Source organism: Cuculus canorus, chromosome 19 (genome assembly GCF_017976375.1).
Source record: "Cuculus canorus isolate bCucCan1 chromosome 19, bCucCan1.pri, whole genome shotgun sequence".
Lineage (NCBI taxonomy): Eukaryota > Metazoa > Chordata > Aves > Cuculiformes > Cuculidae > Cuculus > Cuculus canorus.
The window spans coordinates 5,644,834-5,666,030 of record NC_071419.1 but is presented as its reverse complement, the minus strand read 5'-3'; the positions used below and the strand labels follow the sequence as shown (position 1 = coordinate 5,666,030).

Genomic DNA, 21,197 nt, shown 5'->3' with positions numbered 1-21,197 from the left:
AGCTTTTGAAAAGCTGCAACAGACATAGGGTGCAGGGGACAGGACCCGGCTGCGGGTCCAGGGGGTGAGCCAGCAGTCCAGGGCGGGATGTAGATGTCCTCATCCGTCTCTATCCCTATCCTCAACCCCATCCCTGTCTCCATCCTCATCCCTTTCTCCATCCCCTTCCCTATCCCCATTCCTTTCTCCATTCCCATCCTTATCCCCATCCCTTTCTTCATCTCCATCCCTTTCTCCATCTCCATCCCTGTCCCCATCCGTCGCCGCTGGCCGCAGGGAGGACCCTTTGCCGCTAGAGGCAGCCAGAGACCGCGGTAAGGATTCTCGGGATCAGCTCCTTGCCCGGGGAGCGAGAATCCTCCACCAGGAGCGTGAGACCTGCAGGATGTGACCATGGACCACCTCCTGGTACCTCCAGCTCCTGCCCTCATGCTGCTCACCCCGGGGCAGGGACACCCGGGGCAAGGTGACACTGTCACCAGAGGCCACCAGCCCAGCTGGTCCCAGCTCTGTGGGACCCTCGGGTGCTGTGCGTGTGCCCAGGACCTGCTGGATGTCTCCTCCTCTCTGTCCCACAGGGACCTGAAGCATAGACTGTGCTCACCTTAAGCCTAGAGGCAAAGGAGAGGTGCCCACCTGGATGGGTCTGGGTGCAGGGGTCTGGATTTGGGGGTCCTCTGCTATCAGGGGGTTGTTAGATGCAGCCAGGGGCACGATGACAGCCGAGATGATGGATGATAGCCAAGGGACATGCCAGCACTGAGGAGATAGGGCAGCAGTGGAGCTTGGGGGGACTTCATGGCTGAAATAACTCTTGCTCCTGCTGCAACGCGTTCCCTGCACCCCTTCCCTGTCCATCTCGCCCATCCCCAGCAGCCACCTCTTGGAAGATCCTACTCAGGGGGGAATACACCCGCAACGCCATGGTGTCCCCTTGACTCCAGAGCACAACCAGCAGCAGCCAATCCCGCTGGCACAGGGGCACCCTCGGCTGCTCCCCTGGCTCTGCCTGCTCCCCAAGCCATTAAGCCGCGGGCGCAGGCAGGGACCAACTGCGGGTAACTCGACACGGCTGCACCCCGTCCCCGGCTGCGGCGTCTTAAATGTGGGCCATCTGCGGCATCCCCACTGCCGGAGCAGATGGACTTGTTTTGGGCCTGTAAGGGAAATGAGTGCTTCGGTGGATGTACTTGCCTGCGTGTAATAGTCCTCAGGGATTAACCAGCCCCGTTGTAAATGTATCCTCCAGGCCAGGGTGAAGAGGAGGGGAGGGGGGTCCTTACATCCCTTGGTGCTGGTGGAAAATAGGCTTTGGTGAGGGCTGTTCCCTTGGAAATGCTAATAACTCCCAGGTTTGATCTTTGCCCCTTCCTGAATACCTGGCCTCATTAGCAGGACCTCATCAACAAGGGCCAATTAAGATAAAGGGAGGTTCAGAGCTATTTAATTATGAGCTACTGCATCCTCCTGGGCACTGTAGTCTTCTTCTCCCCTTCCCTTCTCCACGTGTCCTCCGATGCTTGAGATGGGGGAAATACTCCAATCTGGATTTCTGCTTGTTCAGTGTTAAGGAGAGTCAGCCCAGGAAACAGTGCAGCTCTTGGCTGATCCGGGTTCAGCCGGGCTCCCTCGGAGCTGGGTGAATGAGCTGCATCGGAGATTTATTCACTTGGTGCCCAGTTCTATTAGGAGCAGTAGGAAAGTTGGATTTGGATTCAAACCAGCTGTGGAGAAGAAGCAGGAGTGACCCTGCATGACAGAGCCAGCCTGGGTCCTGCCACCCACTATCATCCCCTCCCACCACTGCCTCTGTGCTGGGCAGAGGAGATAGATGGGTCCTCGGCCTCACACCTTGCTTTTCCAGAGGAAATTACCAGCAATCTCATCCCAGTGGCATTACTGGGAACAAATGTGACCTCTCTCCTGCACAGAGACCCTCAGCCTATGAAGTCCTGGGTAAGGCTGGTGGATGTCCCTCCTGGCTGGTGACTCTCTCAGGGATTTGCAAACTCCCTCCTCAGCCGAGGGTCTCCCAAGCCACAGGATGGGATGCTTTTCCCAGTGGGCATAGGACAAGCCGCTGTCCTGTGTTGGGTGGAGCTGAGAACCCCGAGCCATGTCCCCTCTAGCTCCCTGTGGGGCAATCTTAGTCCCATCCCTGTGCAGGGAGAGCATCTCGGAGCAGGGTGGTGGTGACCTCTTGCTCACCGTGCCTGAGGTCTCCAGCTTTGCAATGGGAGCTGCTCTTATAGCCAAGCAGCATCTCAAAGACTGTACAGGTGTGTTGTCACATGTATGTGCGCTGCCACACGTGTGCCCTCCCAGCTAGTGGCATTTGAGCTTCCCGGCTCCCTAGATGGAGCTCTATAGGGCTGTGGCACAGCCAGGAGCTGCTGTTTTGTCATCTGTGCTTTTAATGCTTTTTCTGGTTTTCTTTTTTTTTTAAACAGTTCCCATAGATTTTGCAGTTTCTTTCCCCAGATCCAAACCCGGAGCCCTTCCAGGCCACGTTCCTCTCCTGAGGATGCTGCGTGGCCCTGGCTGAGCTGGTCCAGGGACAAGGCGCTGTTCCCCATCAGTGGGATCAGGGCGGGGGGCACCCACCTCCCAGCCTGCCCGGTGTGGGGTGACCCCTCAGCGTCTCCCATTCATGTTTCAGGGCAACGACCAGGTTCGGTTCGAGCTCACCTGCTACGCCCTGTGTCCTAACATCAAGGTAAGGCACCTGAAATTGTCCCCTGGGACCCCAATGCTGGGCTCGGTGCCCCCTCCCCAACTGGTGGGGAATTCTGTTTTAACACCCATGCAAGCGGCCGTGCCTCGCTTTAACAAACTGCCAGCTGTACGAAGCAAAGCTTTGGCATTTGAGGGGGCTGTAATGATCCTTAATTGACCTAATTTTACCCCAAACACCATGAGGCCACAGAGGAAACAGTACCAAGGCAGCTGCTGGATAATCGATGCTGCCTGTTTCTCCCTTGCATCCAGTGCCTTGTTAGGGTCAGGAGCTGAGGTTACTCCACCCTTGTGCAGGGAGATTCAATTTCAGATGAGGGAACATCTCCTGGATCCTGGCTCCCCAGGGTTGTCAGGAGCCCTCTGCTGGGGGGAACCCAAGGGGATACTGAAGAGCAAAGGGGGCCCAAGGGCTGCAATGGGGCTGGGGGCTTCTTTTTGTCTCACACTCCTGCTTTCCCATCAGGTCATCGCACCATGGAGGTTGCCCGAGTTTTACCAGCGCTTCCCTGGGCGCCGTGAGCTGATGGACTATGCCAAGGTAGGAGCCAGCGTGAGGTGGCTGTGGGATGCTCGAGGTGGTTGCAGGATGCTCGGGGTGGCCGCAGGATGCTTGAGGTGACTGCAGGAGGCTCAGGGTGGCCATAGAATCCCTCTCACAGCGTGGCAGTGACCACGGGGAGCCCTGCACGACACCCCTGCAGCACTATACTGGAGCCTTCTGCTTGGGGACTTATTTTTTTTCCCCTTTATCTTTTTTTCTCCTTCCTTTCTAAAAGCCCCATAATTACCTGTCTATTAATTGTAACCCATTTTCCAAGGAAACAGGTCCCAGCTCCCTGACTCGAGCAACAGATAAAGCAAATATGTTTGCCTTTGTTGTCCCTTCCTTTTTGAAGTACAAGTTGCAATAGAACATATTAGAAGTTTTGCATCAGGTTTTTACGTGCCCATCAGGGTACCTTTCTTTTTTAGCGACTTCATGGAAATGCTTGACAACTCGGCTCAATCAATCAAAAGGGAAAAGGCAGCTCTGTGCATAAACCAGAAAATTGCTTCAGTTTTTAAATAGCTGCCGTCGAGGCTGCCTGGGTAATCTCTGGGAAGGCGAGGTGTGGAGCCAGAGGGACGCGGTGTGGGGTGAGGAGCCCTCCGAGCCCATTAAGGCCGCCGAGAGTGGCGTGTTGAGGATTGTGTTTGCCATCTGCTGTTGTATTATGAAGGGGCGAGTTTACGAGAGCTTTCCATATGTTGCCAAACAAATTGTCAAATAAGGGAGTTATTAAGAGTGCCGCGGTTTTATTATATGGAAAATGGAACATGTGTTTTGGGTTTGGGGGTTTTGTTTGGGGTATTTTTTTTTTGTGCTGTTGTTTGGAGGGGGACGAAGGGAAATGAAATGGGCTGAAGCCTCGTTCAAAGAGAAAAGGTTGGGGTTGAGGGTTTGTAGTGCCTCTCAGTCCTTGGTTACGTTCAGCATTAAAAAAAAAAAAAAGAAGGATGTTTCCCCTTCTTTTTCACACCCAGGCGAGGGAGATGCATGGCCAGGTCCTTTCAGTGCTTGGATGTGGGGAGATGATGCGATGATGTTTAGGGGTTGGTTGCTGCTGAGGAAAAGTGGGCATCTGTGCCATCACAGCACAGCTCTTGCTGTAGATTTTCTGCCTTGCTCCGGCAACTGCATCATCCCTGCAACCAGCTGAGGCTGAAACACTTCCATGGGAAAGGCAAAGCTCTGCTGGATGCTGCTCCAGGATGAGCCATAGCCATAGGCAGAACTGGGAGGGAGGGATGGAGCTCATGGGGGCTGTGCCCTGAAGACTAAATATCTCCTTGGTCATGGCATGTTTGCCCCAGCCGAGGCTGCCTGGGCTTGGAGGATGCTGGAACGTGGGTCTGGACTCAGGGGAGCCCCTTTGAAGTGATAACGTGGGGCAAGGATGGGCCTGGGGAGAAGGCAGAGGGAGGAGGAGGCTGGCTGGGAAAATAAACCAACATCCATGAGGGCACTGGGATGAAGATAAGAGAGCAGGTGCTGATGGAGTGCGGTCTGACCACACAGAAGGGTCGAGGTCTGTCCCCAAGTCCTTGCACTCTCCCAGCATTCGGGGTGGCTCTGGAGGGCTGGGAGGCATCCACAGCTCCATCTGTCCAAGGGCTGGGATAGGGAGAGGCATCTTCTCACTCTTTCCTGAGGAAGTCAGGTGAGCTTCAGCACTTGCACCCAGCAGGCACCGTCTGACCCTCCCAGCAAGTCCAACTTGTGTTTTGAAGCCCATATGAAGCATCAACACGCCCTGCCTGCTCTTCCCCATGGATGAGGTCTGTAGGTTAAAGAAAACCTCCCTGCGGAAGGTCCTGGGGAAAGGAGGTGAAAGTTGCCAGCAACTACCTCCAGGGTCCAAGATGGGGTTCTCCACACTGGGAGTGCAGTGTGGGACCAGCAAACCATGACCCATAAACCTGGGACACTTATCCCTGCCACGATGAGGCTTAGTTGGTCCCTCTGCAGCACTAGGAGGTATCTCAGGACCTTGCTCCTGTCTCAAGTGATGGCTTGAGGACCATGTTTTAAAAACCCAAAGCATTTCCTTCTGCTCTTCCTGGCAAACAAGGAGCCTCTCCTCAGCACTGCTCCTCTATTCTTGGCCATGCCCTTGGCTGATGTCCCTGCTGTTGGAGACACTGAGATGGCAGAGCAGCCTGACGATGTATGCGTTGTATGGAGACACTGAGGCATGGTGGGAACCCGCAGCTCCTGCCGCCTCTAGATCAGCTCCTCGTGGCCGTCCCACAGCAGAGACACCGAGGCTCAGCACGCCGGCAGGGTGGGCAACGTCCCCGCTGGCTCTGGTTGTTAGCTCGCAGCCGTCGCCTCTCCCGCTAATTCCCCTGCGTATTCACCTCGTCTTCACAGGCAATTTCCCCCATTGAAATGTCAGTGGATAATTGAACGCGCCGGTGACCTTGTTAGGGAGCTGGGCTCGGCGCTGTGCCGGGGAGGCAGCCGGTACGGAGCCGTGTGGCCCTGGGCACGGAGCACTCAGGGTGCTGGGCTCAGGGGGAGGTCTGCCACCCGTGTGCCTGGATCACCATGGGCTTGCACAAGGTGTGGGGACATGTGTGTTGTCCCCTCGTGGCAAAGCATCGGTCCTGTTTAGGCTGGAGAGCGTCATGTGGTTTGGGGACTTCTGTCTCTGTGTCACCAACCCTTGATGAGGAGCTCAGCAGGCACCAGCCTGGACCTGGAGCTAGAAAAAGCACACAATGTCTGGGCCAACACCTCCATCGCTTGGGTGCATGGGGTGCTCTGGGGCCTCATCTCTGCTCATGGTGAGGATGGGGCATCTGTTCTCTTCCCAGCAGCACTGTGCCCCTGAGGTTCCCTTTGAGGTGGCCCTCGTTGTGGGAGGTGATGTTGCCCAGGGACACAGCTGTCTACCTTGCTCTGTGCTGCCTTGCTGGTGGCCGTGGGTTGTGCCTTTGCACTATCAGGGTTGATTTGGGCAGGAGCCAGTGCTGGCACAGGTTGTGTCTCTCCATGGATTCACTCAGCCCCACTCTTCTCCTCTCTGCAGAAAAATGGGATCCCCGTGCCGGTGACACCCCAGACACCCTGGAGCATGGATGAGAACCTCATGCACATCAGGTGAGAGGCCAGGTGGGCAGGGAGCTCTTGTGGGGTAAAGATGTAGAGCTTGCTGCCCTGATCCCTCTGTTCTGCATGGTCTGGACAGCCCTTCCTATCTCCAGTCTCAAAACCTCCAGCCTTCCTTTCTGCTCAGTTTTCCACATTTCACATGGCAGCACCCATCTTTTGGGCTTTCCCAAGCCCATCACTCCTTGTAGAGTTGCTGCTAAAAGCCCCTGGAGATCCATAACACACGTTTACGCCCATCCTCATGGTGTGGTGGAAGTGGGATGGTCTACCCGCTAGGTTTGGGGATTGCAGGTTGCAGGTACTGTAATGACTTCTCTCTCCTTCCTCGCCTTCCACAGCTACGAAGCTGGGATCCTGGAGAACCCCAAGGTAATCGATCACAGCCACCCGGCCAGCGTGGCAGCCACAGGGCCGAGGGCGTCTCGTGTATTTGCAGCCTAATTGGAAATTTCACGGCGGGCGGTGTGCGATGGGGAGGCTCTGCCGCCCACCCTGGTCCCTCCACTTCTCCCGGCACTTTAATTGCTGCCGGCATGAATAGGGGAAGGGACCATTTCAGGGTGACACTGGAAGAGACAATGTCACGGGGCAGCAATGAAAGAGCAATTAGACAGATGAGGCACTGGTGGGAGAGTGGGGCTGGCGATGGAGGTCCAGGCTGGCCCTGGTAGCTCGGAGCCCATGCCCGCATCTCTCGCAGCCCTCCTTGCTTTCCCATCTCCGCTATTCAAGGGGGAACGGGGTAAAACCTCCCCTTGCATGGGAGGCTTGGAGATCCCAAGGGCACCCGTGGGTCTGCTGGCTCCCAGCCTGGAGCCCCATAACAATGTGTGATGTGGCTGAGTGCTGCCGGTGAGTGTGGCACATCCCTCCGGAGGTGTGGATCCATCCCGGGCTGCCTCCCGCTACCGCTTGTGGTCTGGATTGTGCCTGTGGTCCAGCTGCCTGCTGGCCCCTGCCTGCGCCATTCACGCTCCAGCGGGTCGAGATGCTCGGTGGCTACTTAAACTATCCATCAGTGCTAATTAGACAATCTGTGGAGAGGAGGGGGAGGAAGGCAGAGAGGGAGAGGAGCCGACTGGAGCTCGGCAGCCCGCAGCCACCTCGCTGTGACTGGGCTGGCGCATGCCTCCTGCGAGGAGGTGAGGAAGGAGAAGGTGGAAAGGAGGTCCGGCTCCTGCTTCAGTGCCCTCCAAAGGGTGTCTGCAGGTTGGGCTTTGCAAAGCCAGGCCTTTGGAGGGTCTCTTCCTCCAAAGGAGAGCGGTTGGCATAGAGATGAGTTTTGATGCCTTTAGGCAGAGCTAACGAGGGACTGACCTGCGCCCTTCCCGGTGCAGCCCTCTGATCCACCCCTCCAACCCAGCACCTCTCACCTTAGGGAAGACTCTCCCATTCAAGGCTCTGCCCGCTTCCTTCCCAAAGCCAGTTGTTTGGAAAACGGGGCAAGTTTAGCAGAGCATGGAGAGCATTGACCCCATCCCTGAGCATCCTCCGCTCCGGCATCTCTCCCTCTGCCAGTGAGCGCCTGGAGATGCCTTCCTGGAGCGCGGTGTCACCGCTGTCCCCTTCCCAGCCTGGGCAGTGGTGGCAGTGGTGGCACTGGGGCGGCCGCAGCAGGACGCGGGGTGCCAGGCACGGTGAGCTCCCCTCCCCAAACCCCTGGGACCTGCCAAACGCAGGGATTTGAAAGCAGATGGTTGAGCTATTTTCTGCCTCTGTGAGGCCCGATTGAAGGGCAATGAGGCAGCTAATGCGGAGAAAGATAGAAATTTACTTGCTTTAACTTCATATGGCACTCTGAAAGAGTTCATTCAGTCCCGGGCACAACAATATCAGCCGGATGAATAAACCATTTGCGGCATCGATAGCTCTGCATCATGGTTTACTTCATGGACCATTTGCTTCCAATTTCTTCTCTTCTTGCCCCGTTTTTCTTGCTTCTTTCTTCCCCCCTCCCTCTTTCCCTTTCCACACACTCTTCCCTTTTTTTTTTCCCCTCTTTTTTTTTTATCCTCTCTCCCCTTTAAAGATGACATTGCAGGACCAGCCCCCCTGCGGGGAGGGATAAATAGGAGGCATTGATACACTGCAACAAACTATTTGTCATTTGAACTGTGCTTTTAGGGGAGAGAATAAAAAGAGGACAGACTCGCACGGTAATGATGGAATGCAAGCCAAATGTCACTTTTATTTCTATTTAGTTATTTTATTTAATAGGGGTTTTCATAGTTGGCTCGGAAAATTGGAAACTACCTGACTTTGACTTCCAATGTTTAGTAAAGAGTTTTTAATACTTTCCAGTATTTTTTCCCCTCCCGCCTCCCCCCCCCTCCCCGTCTTTCCTTTTGAACTCAAAGTTTTTCATCATCTCTCGCGGGTTCGTCTAGTTAATAAGTGTGATCAGGGCTAGGAAAGGCCAGACGATGTAAAATTGAAATCCGCAGCCCGTGTAATTTGTGCGTGCGCGCGCGCGGGGGGCACGGGGGAAGAGCGCGTGTGAGCGCCTCTTGTTTAAAACAAGGGAAAGGGGCTAAAAATGAGATAAAATGGGAACCTGAGGGTGGGTTTGCCGGAGAGTGCGCTGGGGTAGTTATGCCTGCATTCCCAGGACTTGGCTGCGGTTGCTGCCAGGATGGGCACCCCAGGATTTGGGGTGAGGCAAGGGGGCTCCCTTTAGTGCGGAGGATGGCAGGGATGCTTGCAGCCAGGCAGGCTGACCTCAGATGTGGCAGGGATTGGGCTTTGCTATTTCCTGGACCAAAAATAGAATAGGAAGTTTTCGCTAAAAAGGTTATTCCTCATCTTTTAAAATTTTAGATGAAAATTTTGGCAGAGAAATTAATTTTGTCTTGAGGAAAAAAAAAAGCTTAAAATTGTAAGATTTCTCTCTCATCCCTTTTTTCCTGTCTGGGAAGGAGGAGAAGGGAGAAAAAGCAAAAGTGAACAGGAGACAAGTTGTGCTTCAGAAAGAAGAGAAGAAACAGAGGGGCACAGAGCAGGCTGCAGGCAGGGCCCTGGGATGCCCAGAGCTCCAGCTCTCACCAGCCAAATTTTCTGGGGAAATACCAATTACCCATCCTCTAAAACACCTGCAGGAGAGGCTCTGTTTGGAGAAACTCCACTGGAGCTGCTTGCACAGGGGAGTTAGGTTGCTGGCACTCCTCTGCTGGAGACTCCTTTGCATGTTCCCTCCGATCTCTGCCAAGGACAGCTTTGACCCAGCGCTGCTCTGTAGGGGCTGCCTGCCTTTCCACCACTCTGTGCCTCAGTTTCCCTCCCCTGTGCCTCCCGGAGCTGCGGTTGAGGATTGGGAGGGGGATCTCTTTCGAAACAGGAGTTTTGCAAACGCTGCTCTAAAAATGCTTTGGGGCCAGCGCACGCAGCTATGTCGTGCGTGAGTGCTGCGGGGGCACGCGAAATTGCAAAGCATTTGCTCTCTGGGACGGAAAGCGGGGGTTTTTTAATTCTATTTTCACCCCCTGTCTTCTGGCATGCGCTTCAATTGAGGCAAATCATCCCCGGCACCCAAGCCTCCAGTGGCCCTGCTCTGACGGAGATAAGATGCCTCCTTCCTATAAATCTAGGAAAAAAATAATATACATAAAGGTTGATGTGCTCTGAAATGGGTTTTTGCTTTGTTCCTCTATTTTCCCCTGTGTGTATTAACCCCGGGGACACCATGAAAGAGCCGGTGCGCCTGGAGCACCTGCTGGGGTCAGGGCTCCTCATTAGTTTTTTCGGTCAACGCCGAATAAGCCCGGCCGCGATGGAGGGACACGCGGGTGCCCGCCCTGCCGCTCGCTACCGTCGTCCCGCTTTTCCCTGCCTGACTTGCTTCTCTGCAGCCATCCCGCCTCCAGCTGTGGAGGGGTCGGAGGAAAAGATGAGATCAAGTTGAGGGGAAAAATTGGCTGATTTCTTCAACCCTTTTGTTCCCAGCGCCCCGGTAAACGCTGGTGCTGTGCCAGCCCCTCACTTTTTGGGATGGGGGGGATGCACACTTTGGGATGAGGGATGCGCACCTGGTTTGGGGCTGCTGGAAGGGCTGGAAGTGCCAATGCCACTGACTTTCCCTTTTCTCTTTCCCACTCTTGGCAGAATCAGGCCCCACCTGGGCTCTACACAAAGACCTGTGATCCGGCCACTTCTCCCAACACCCCGGATGTGCTGGAGATCGAGTTTGAGCGGGGTAAGCGCATCCTTGCAGCCAACGCCTTGCACCTCTGCCCCTTGAAGCCAAACCCCACTCCCCCGCCAGGACCAGGAGATGCAGGCAGCCCAGAACATCTCGGGGTGGAGGCAGGTGGGGTGAGCCCCGACTCGTTGCACCGGGCCACATCGTGGCATCGGGATGGTGTTTCCAGCACGCTGGGGCTCTGCGAGGTGTGTAGCGGGTCTGGGTATATCTTGGGGGATTGCTGGGAGAGGGATCCAAGCCCCTGCCCCAGGTGCAGCGGGCACAAGGTCATTCTGCTGCAAGGTGGCACGTGGGTGGCCCTTTGGGTGGCTCCAGCTGGTGTCACAGCTGCAGAGATGCTCCATCAGGATCTGGCCAGCTATTAGTCTCGCACGAAGGAGACTGGGACACCCCCATTCCGTCCCGGGAGCAGGGCCCAGCCCCAGAGCTATCCCCTTGGTTGCCCAAGGAAGTGGTGGCTGCCCCATCCCTGGAGGTGTTCAAGGCTGGGTTGGATGGGCCTTGGGCAGCCTGATCCAATGGAATCTCCCTGCCCGTGGCAGGGGAGTTGGAACTAGATGGTCTTTAAGGTCCCTTCCAACTCAAACTATTCTACGACTCTATGATTCTATCACCCAGAGAGCAGACACAGGGCAACATCTCCCACCTCTGCCACCCATGGCATCCCCACGCCACCACCCTGGCAGCGGCAGCGAGCCCAGACGGCGCTGGGGAGACTCCGCTTGGAGCAGGCACCCCCTCCCGCTTCCCCTCCTGCTGCCAGCATCCCTGCTCCATTCTAATGATGCCCCCCCCAAGGAGCAGCCTCTCCTCCAGCATCCCATTCAGCCCCTAGTTAATTTATTTGAAGTTTTAATCTAATTATTAACTATTTTAAAGGCTAAGCAGCTTTCGCCAACAACAGCCCCGACAACTTCGGCTCTCTGCCGAGCGGACCCCCGGCCAATTCCCCGGCAGAGGATGCGAATAGAAAAAGCTGGGGCGAAGGGAGGGCGCCGAGGGGGGGCCCGCGCCGAGAAGCAGCTTAAGGTTCATTATTGCCGCGAGTTACATTTAATAGCAATTTACAACTGAGTTTATAAACCCCTGGAAAATAGGGGGTTTAAGAGAGGGATGGGGAGGGGGGGGACCTGACAGCCCCCATCACTAAGACAGGGCGCCTCAATAATAAAGACTAGAAAGGGAGGCATTGAGTCTGATTGGCAACTGATAGTGCGTTAAATGGTAATGAGGAGGGCAGATGGAGGGGGGATTAGCCTCCAACTCCGCACCGCTTTTCTTTGTGGGCCCCGCAGCCCCCTTGTCAGCTTCCTAATACATTTATTGCTCATTTCACACCGCTAAAGAAAAATGCCTCTTTCTATTCAGCATCCCCCCCCCCCTTTACCCGCCCCGCTCCTGCCCAACACCCTTAAAAAAAAAAAAAATTAAGGGGGGGGAAAAAAAAGAGTTAAAATAAAATTTAAAAAAAACTCCAACACATAAAAGGGGGCAATAATTAATTCATGGCGGGGAGCACCCCGCCGCGGGGTGCGTGTGCGTGCGTGTGCGAGCAGCCGTGCCCCGGCGTGGGGGTCCCCCCCCAAGCACCCCCCCCTCCCCGTGCTGCTTGGGGAGGTGGGGGGAGACATTTGTCACCACCCCCCCCCCCGCAGGGGCTGGTGGGACAGAAGGTGCTGTGCCATAAGACAATTGCCGAGCGTGAAATTCAATTAGTTAAGGGCCTGGTTGCAATTTCACAGACCCTAAAAAAGAGAGAGGGAGAGGAGAGGGGAAAGGAGGGAGGGGACGTTTTTATGGCCCTTTTTATTTATTTATTTCGCTTCTCTCCTGAGGTGGGTCCCCCACCCCTCGCCTCCCCCCAGCACCAGCTTGGATATGCCTTTTTAAGAAGTTATTTAGAGTTCATATCTGTCACATCTATTTAACGCCTACGGGGTGATGTTCTGGGGGGGATCCTGACACCGGCTGATCCTGCCCGTCCTCCCTCCCTGCCTCCGCAGGTGTCCCCGTGAAGGTCACCAACACCGGCGATGGAGCCACTCGTTGCTCAGCCTTGGAGCTCTTCGTGTACCTGAATGACATTGCGTAAGTACCACGGTGTCATAGAATAGCGTCATAGAACGGTTTGTGTTGGAAGGGACCTCAAAGCCCATCCAGTTCCACCCCACTGTCATGGGCGGGGGTATCTACTGGATCCTATTGCTCCAAGCGCCATCCAACCTGGCCTTGAACACCTCCAAGGATGGGGCAGCCACCACATCTCTGGGCAACCTGGGCCAGGGCCTCCCCACCCTCACAGGAAAACATTTCTTCTCATCTCAATCTCCCCTCGTTAAGCTGCAAACCGATCCCCTCATCCTATCGCTGTATTCCCTGATAAAGGGTCCCCTGTCTCTGGCTGGCAGCTGGGACAAGGGCAGTGTCCCTGGGTCTCCAGGGTGGGATGGAAGCAGGATGTTCGCAGCAAGCACGTCCCAGTGTGCCCAGGGATGCTGGTCAACAGTGTAAGGATGGGATGGGTCCTAGTTGTGCCACTCATGCCGGTGAGCGGAGCTGAGCACCATGGCCAGGAGCACGGGGGTATTTAGGGTTCTGCTCCCTGTGCATGAGAAGGGCTAAAAAGTCTTATTAAAGCCCTCTGCATTTACCGTGTGCCCCGGCTGTGCAGTTGGGTGAGGGCTGCTCTGCCTGCAGGGCACCTTTTGCCCCTGCTTGCAGCTTCAGCGTGTCCCGGTGGGGCATTGCCTCATCTCGCCTTCCAGAGGGGCCTCAGTGTCCCTTTTAGGTGGAGAGACTCAACTTTTTTGGTGCATGGAGACTTGCTGGTCAAGCCCATGACCTTCCCCCTGCCTCTACAGCAACAGCTCCTGCGTGGTTTCCTGCCCTGTGTCATCCCATGCTCAGTTTCTACTTCCACTGGGCAAAACCATCCCCAAGAGCTTGCCCAAAAATGTGGCAACACCCATGGGGGCACCCGCTGTTCCTGCCTTGTGCCTGGTGCCACCCAGTCCCTGGACATCCTCCGTTGTGCCTCTGCCTTTATCCCACCAGCGCTGAATGGGAATGAACTTTTCCATGTAGTTTGCTTTTTAAATGTTAATTAAGTGGTTTTAAAATGACTTCAGCCATCGGGAATACAGCTGCAGCGTGGCCTGTCCCTTCACCTGGTTTATTTTCCAGTAGCCCAAGTACAACCGCTGCCTGCAGTGACAGCCCCAGCAGTGAACACAGGTGGGAAGGCAGTGGTACAGCAAAGAGAAGGGGGAAAGGAGAGAAAATCCACCTCCTTGCTGCTGGTCCTATCTAGGGGTCACTACTGATGGTCACCAATGCTGCTCAGGGGTTGACCATGCTGCCATTTAGGGTTTGTCCCCCCTCAAGATGCTACTGTCGGGCTGGTGCTACTGCAACCTCCCTTCTCCTTGCCAGGGGCAAGCACGGCGTTGGACGCATTGACATCGTGGAGAACCGCTTCGTCGGGATGAAGTCCAGAGGTGAGCAGTCACCTGCCAGTGGTGCCATCCCTACCCTAAAACCAGCAAAAAAAAAAAGGGAGAACCTCATGGGACGTGGTGGGTGCTCAGCGTTGCTGGGGTGCTCTGGCTCCGGTCACACCAGCAGCCCTCAACTGCTCCTTCCCCATCAGCTTTTGATTAAGATTTCTCTATGGCAGGGACTTCTGATTGCTCTCTAACGAAGGCAGGTGCTCGCTCGCTGCCAGCGCCATGGTTTGCATGAGCCCTGGGTCCCACTGCCACCAGAGACTCGGGTGAGACCAATCTCCAAGGAGAAAACCACCAATCTGGTGGGCGAATGCTCATGGCGGGTGGTAGAGAGCGCAGGGCTCTATAATGCAGGTGCAAAGCACAGAAGGCCAATGCGAGTCACTGACGCTTTTTTAAAGCAAATTCTTTGATTTATCTATGCACGTTTGAGGCAGTGACTCTTGGTATTGATCATCCATTAGGGCAGCTTCGTTGGAAATCTCCAGAGGCAGCGAGCTGCCCCATGCAGAATCACCGAATGGTTTGGGTTGGAAGGGACCTCAAAGCCCATCCAGTCCCACCCCCTGCCATGGGCAGGGACACCTCCCACTGGATCAGGTTGCTCAAAGCCTCATCCAGCCTGGTGTTGAGCACCTCCAGGGATGGGGCAGCCACCACTTCCCTGGGTAACCTGGGCCAGGGCCTCCCCACCCTCACTGGAAAACATTTCTTCCTAAAATCTCATTTTAATCTCCCTTCTTTCAGCATAAAACTATTCCCCCTTGTCCTATCCCCGCTCTCCCTGATCAACAGCCTCTTCCCAGCTTTCCCCTTTCAGAATGGGAAGGCTGCTCTCAGGTCTAAGAACTAAGTAACGAGGTGACCTTTTCATCGTTTTTTATCTCCTTACCCCTACTCTTTTGTTTTAAATCTTGTTCATAACTAATTAGATCTTCAAACTTGCTCTCTGTGCACAGCGGCAACAAATGTTTTGATAAGAGTCAGCCCGCGGTTTCCCTCCCCACCGCAGGGCATCAGCCCCTTTGCGAGAGCGTCAGCCGCAAACAGCGAGAAACAAAACCCCAAATCATTTGAGCTGTGTTTGAATAATCAAATTAAAGCTGAAAGAAGGGAAAAAGAAACCCCAACCCCAAACCGCACAGACCAGCCCGCGCGTTTGCGTGCAGGGTGCTGAGTAATTTGTCAAAATCTGTTTTATTTTTTCAAGAGCCGCTGACACGCTCTAGTGACCCTTCCAGCATTTAATAATTTCTCTAAACCCCATTTAACTGTCATGTCTGTCTCCTGTGTGACATCGCCAAGCGATCGCTGCCGTGTTGGTGCGCCGGCAGATGCGGGAGGACAGAGGCTTTCTGGGGACAGCGGGGGGTGCACGCGCCTCGGGGACGAGACCTTGGTGGTGGGTTTTTTCCCTTTGCTTTGAGCAGGATCGCGGTCCCGGTTTTGCTCCTTGGGATCAGCAGAAACCTTGCCAAGAGATGCTCTGCAGGAGAGCTGGGGTGGCAGAGGGCTGGAGCAGGAGGGTGCTGCCGACACGAGCCTCGCCACAGGGTTCTGGGGTGCGGGGCAGCTCAGGGGGGTCCCCATCACTGCTCTTCAGGAGCACTTTGGACCCTAAATGGTGCTATGGTCAACAGGGAAAGAGACAGGACCTGAGCTCTCGGGTGATAGGAGATGGTCCTTTAAATCCCAGTAGCGCAGGGTTCTGCAGTTCCTCAAGATGACACATGAGCCCCTTCACCCCACGGAACCCTGCTCTGAAAGGGAAACTGAGGCACGAGCAGGCAGCAGTACAGCAAGAACACCCTACGGCCACGGAAGTGTCAGCAAAGGCTCCTACCAGGTGCCTCCTCTTCCTCACCTCCTGGACCCGGGATGTTGGGGAAGGGAAAAATTCATTTGCATTGATTTTTACTAAGCTCCTAATTGAACTTCGTTAAGGCCTAATGGGTGAAGGGTGAGCTGAGTGTGCCTGTGCCAGCCTTTTAAGCCCTATTAACTCAATTTTGCCATATTTGTTTTAGTGGGAGGAGGGGTGGGTAATTATGGGGTGCCGGGGAGCGGTGCTGCAGCCAGCTGGGGGGCCACGGCTCAGCCGGGGGCTCTTGGCTGCGAGCGGGAGCACGGCCCTGCCTCTCCCGCCTTTTCACATCCTCATTATCAAATTATCTTTTTAACTCCGAAGGGGGGCTAATTAAGTGAAGTAAATGAAATCAGTAGGGAGGAAGCTGGAAGGAGGGGACGGTTGCTTCCAAAAGAGCTGAGCGCTGCCTTTGGCTGAGGCTTTTCCTCGCCTTGCTCTCCCCTTCCTTTTCCCCTTTCCTTCCCTTGATGCGCTGGGCAGATGGAGGAAGAAAGCGGAAAAACCCTTCCCTGCGATGAAACTAGACCAGGCCATGCTCAGCCTCAGCCCTGGAGCAGCGGGAGAAATTTAGGCAGCATTTTCCCATGGGCAGCATCACCCTCCTCTTCCCCTCGGGAAGCCGCTGCATCCCATCCCATCCCATCCCATCCCATCCCGTGGATGTTGTCGGGAGTGACAGCTCGCACTCAACGCGGAAAAATTGCTCCGATGGAGGTGAACTGACAGCCGAGGTTACAAATTAGAAAATTTTAAGCAGCAGCAGCTGTCTCCTTGGCTGCCCCCCATGTTTTCCCCCCCCCGGCTCCAGTCCCCCCCTTCCCCAGCGGTAATTATGGGGTGATTGAAGCTTCGCCAGGCTGCAGTGCTGACACCTCTGTCTTTTTCCTGTAAACACGGGGAGATGAAAATAGACACTTGGAGATGCTGCGAGTGTCAGTTTGAAGGTGTCTCTTGTCTCCTCGGTGGCAAGGCTGGGAAGGCGGCTGTCAGCTCCCCTCCACCCTGGCTGTCAGGCTCCGGTCCCCCGTCCTCTATCATCAGGTCAAATGGGATGGGATGGGGTGCAAGCAGATGGGCAGGAGGTGAGTGTCAAGGCGTGAACCCAAACCTTTGCTTAGCCCAAGTTGGCTTTAATGCCTCCTTAAGGGGAAGGAAAGGGGGTTATTGTGTTAGTGGTACGTTTGGCTTCACAGTTGGTACCTGGAGGGAGCATAAAGCAGCCTTCTGTGCCACCACCATGTCCACGAGCACGGCTGGCTTTGGGTGTTAATTTGGCTGTCTCCTCCTGCAGCCTCGTGGGGATGGCTTTTTGGTGAGTACCCCATGACCTGCCCCCAAGCACCAGGGCTGCAACGTCACGGGGGTGGCCTGAGAGGGAGGGAATGGCTCTCCTTTAGGATGGAGACCCATCCCAATCCTGTAGGATGCTGACCTGGTGCAAGAAGGGACAATTCTCTGCGGAGGAGAAGTGTCTACAAGAAATCATTAGGGTTAGGGTTGTCCCTGCAGAGAGGTGGCTGTGGAGATTTGTCCTACACCTGAGCTGGTGGGAGTCTGGTAGGAATAAGGTTTCATGGAAGTAGCTTAGTCTGTCATGGTTGATAGGACTTATGCTGTGCCCATGGGACCCGTGACCATCTCGGGACAGGACGTGCTTGAGCTGCTCTCCAAGGGCACTGAGTGGGCAGAGCCTGGTGTGGCTTTGAGCCCCGTGGCAGCCCTGTGGACTCCCTTCTCCCCCTTTCGGGGCTGGGGGTGACTGGGAGCTCATCCCTCTCAGAGGGGAGAGTTTCCTACAGGGATTCTTTGTGTGCCAGCAAAACCCAACATGCGGACGCCCTTTGCCATTCCCATAGCACAGATGCCTGGCATTGCGAGGGGACCATTCCCATGGGCAGGGGACATGGATGTGCTGGTGGAACAGCACTGGCTACTGCCTGTTGGCTGCCGGACTAGCTCAGTGTTTCACCCGCACCCAACCCAGAGCGGAGCAGCGCAAGGCTGCCAACGTATTTAAACACCGAATAAACATATTACGCAGCAAATAAGCCCCAAGCAGCTGAAACAAAGGGAGCAGCTCACCTGCAGTGTTAGCCCCCATCACCAAAATAATTAAGCATCACTCCATCCTTAGCTCTTGTGCAATGATGTGGGCAGGCAGGGACTGGGGAAAGGGGCTGCCAGCCCCTAGGTAGCCTCATCGCTTCCCAGTGGATGCACAGGGCTCTTTCTCGCCAGCCGAGAGGAGAGGAGGGTATTTCAGGCCCTCTGCTCCCCGTGCCTGTGCCCCGCGTCGTTCCTTTAATTACAGGTTTTCATCCGAAGACCGTTGGGCATGGATCGGTGGGGGGATCGGTTCCCAAACCCTGTCATTTAGCCTCGTCAGAGTGCCTCTTCAAAGAGGGGAATCTAGAAATTTTCTCCGCAAGGTGCGGAGTGGACTGTCTCGGCCCCAGCATGAATATAATGACAGATGCATTTTACAGCAAGCTGGGACTGAATGCGCTCGACCACAACTCCTTCTGTCAGCCAAGTCATTATTTTTTGTCATTTGCTGACAGTTTTGGTCTCATTCGTTTCTTTCTCTTTTGCTGCTTTTCCCCCTGCCTGGAAAAATGGCTAGGTATCTATGAGACCCCAGCGGGAACGATCCTATACCATGCGCATTTAGATATCGAGGCCTTCACCATGGACCGAGAAGTACGGAAAATCAAGCAGGGGCTCGCCTCGAAATTCTCCGAGCTGGTGTACAATGGTATGTACGGTCCTTCTGCCTGGCCCTGTCAGCATCCTCTCAGCCCTCCTCATCCTCCTTCCCTGCTACCGGTGGCTGTAGGTCCTGTTGGTACCTGTGCTCAGGGCTGTAAAATTCAGGTGTTGGTTTTGAGGCTACTCATGGGGGAAAAGATGAGTTTGCTCTTGCCGAGGGCTGAGCTCAACCCCATACCCTGTCTGCTTTGGTCCTGAAGGGGCTTCACACCTGCCTTCAGGTGCCTTCACATTAGCCTGGAGAAGAGGAGGCTGAGGGGAGACCTTATTACTCTCTACAACTGCCTGAAAGGAGGTTGTGGAGAGGAGGGAGCTGGGCTCTTCTCCCAAGTGACTGAGGACAGGACAAGGGGGAATGGCCTGAAGCTCTGTCAGGGGAGGTTCAGGTTGGATATCAGAAAAAAATTCTTCGCAGAAAGAGTCATCGGGCACTGGAACAGCTGCCCAGGGAGGGGGTTGAGTCACCTTCCTTGGAGGTGTTTCAGGAACGATTTGATGAAGTGCTTAGGGACATGGTTTAAGGGAGCGTTAGGAATGGTTGGACTCAATGATCCAGCGGGTCATTTCCAACCTGGTGATTCTATGATTCAGGAGGTGTTGCCGCCTTCCATGAATGCTGGCAGGAGATGCTCCTGGCATCTCTCCCAGCCCAGTGCTAACACTTTGCCCCATCCAGCACACTTGGATGTCTCCCAGGTTGTAACTCGCCATCCCTTTTGTCCTCCTCGCATCGCCTTTCCCCAGCTGTCGCCCCCATCTCTCTGTCCTCACCCCACCGGATCACACGTCTGGGGTATGGAAGCACCTAAGGTCCTGGCACAGCTGTCCCCGCGGTGGGGTTTGAAGCCAGGGGATGTCTCCCTGTGCCCTGGCTGCCAGGGTCTGGGGGCTGTGGGAGGGGACGGAGGGTCCTGGCTGTGCTATGTGGTGTGCAGCCCACACAGCGGCACTGCGGCTTGTGGCTTCGCCGGGGGCTGCAGGAGGGGCTTCCAGGGGCCTGGAGGAGGACAGCACTGCTGGGAGGGAGCTCTATGGGACATGGGGACACTGGCTTGCACCCCCAGTTACGGACAGAAAAGATCTTTGCCCTTTCTCTTGTGACGCACCCAGTGGCACCAACTCGGGGCTGCTCAGCCTCCCGCATGCACTGAGTTTGAGGGGTCTCAGCTCAGTCCCCTCGTGCTGCTGGGGTGGGTGCTGCAGGGAACGGCCAGCTGGAAGGAAGCAGCTGCCCCTGGAGGGGCTGGGAATGGCATCCCTGGGACACAGCCCTGCCGTCTGCTCCATGGATCAACCCTGACTCAGTCAGTAGTGCTAAGTGGAAGGAAGCAGGATTAGCCCAAAATGCCATAGGTGGGCTCAAAACCCTGGTGCCCACACCTGGGCACCTGCTCCGGGCACAGTGGTGTCTCCTCATGGCTCGGCTCTTCCTCCCCTGCCCAGATCAGAGCTGCCGTCCCTGGAGACCCCACACCCGGGAGAATTCCTGCCCCTCGTTCAAACAACATTTCCTGATTTCTCAGCCTCCCATCACTTTGTGGACATTGCTCTCTAACTGTGAGGGCTGGGGTGACTCCCATGGGATCTGCCATGGAAATAACCTGACTCGCAGAGCTCAGTTGGGCTCGAGCAGCAGATCCGGTGGCACTGGGTCAGGCTGTCTGCTCCCCTGCAGTTTCTGATGCTTGTGCTCATCCTCAGCACCTTCTCTGAGGACATTCCCTCCTCTGTCTTCCTGGCATTTGATGCCCGAACCCTTTTGAGAATGAAACTGTATTTTAGGGGTCCGTCAGAGTCCGATGAAATCTCAACTACCTTCCCCTTGAACCACAGCCCCCGCCTTAATTCACTCCCTCTGGCTGGTTTTATTAGACTTTGGTTTGGGCTGGCTTTATTTTGACCTGTTTTTTCTTCAGTTTAAGCATAAACCTGTGCGTTTATTTCTAACCACTTGCTTGTTGAGAAGCCACAAGCTTAAAGGGCCACTTGGGGATTCATAGTCCTGCTTCTCCCTCCCCAGCTCTGCCAGGCGAAGGGTGCTTTTCCCCTGCCTCCAGATGCTGAATCCTTGTGGATTTTCACCCTGGCTTTGGGCTTTCCTGGCAGCCGAGCCCAGACCCAAGGATCAACCCCAATGGGGTGCAAGCAGCACCCGTGGGTCTCCCTGCCAGAGGCCAGGCTTTCAAGCTCCCCTTCCTTCAACACTTCATTATTGCAACCAGTCCCTGATTTTAGGAGAATTAGTGTTTATCTTCCCCTGTTCCCACTGATCCCATTGTGGACGGGTGGCTTTGAAGCCAGCTCCCATCCCGGCAGGTACGGCCAGGTGCGGAAATGCCATTGTCCCCCTGCCCACGCCGTGATTAGGGCAGGATCATGGTTACAAGGCAGGAAGGTCATTAAGGGGGATCGCTTCCAGTGGGGAATGCGTCTGCGGTGGGGGGCGAGGAGGGAGGGGGG

General features: G+C 55.3%; 1 protein-coding gene across 5 annotated transcripts in view; it reads left to right on the top strand.

Annotated features, from left to right (window-relative positions):
- The window catches only part of ASS1 (argininosuccinate synthase 1), a 29,248-nt gene that overhangs the window by 4,229 nt on the left and 3,822 nt on the right, over nt 1-21,197 (top strand). For 4 of the 5 annotated variants that reach the window (XM_054084424.1, XM_054084422.1, XM_054084425.1 and 1 more), the window contains 8 exons: nt 2,660-2,716; nt 3,203-3,277; nt 6,315-6,385; nt 6,736-6,766; nt 10,496-10,586; nt 12,599-12,683; nt 14,028-14,092; nt 18,592-18,723. In XM_054084424.1, coding sequence (XP_053940399.1) covers nt 2,660-2,716; nt 3,203-3,277; nt 6,315-6,385; nt 6,736-6,766; nt 10,496-10,586; nt 12,599-12,683; nt 14,028-14,092; nt 18,592-18,723 — 607 coding nt within the window. The remainder of the gene's footprint in view (nt 1-2,659; nt 2,717-3,202; nt 3,278-6,314; nt 6,386-6,735; nt 6,767-10,495; nt 10,587-12,598; nt 12,684-14,027; nt 14,093-18,591; nt 18,724-21,197) is intronic. The other variant, XM_054084423.1, reaches the window with a different exon arrangement.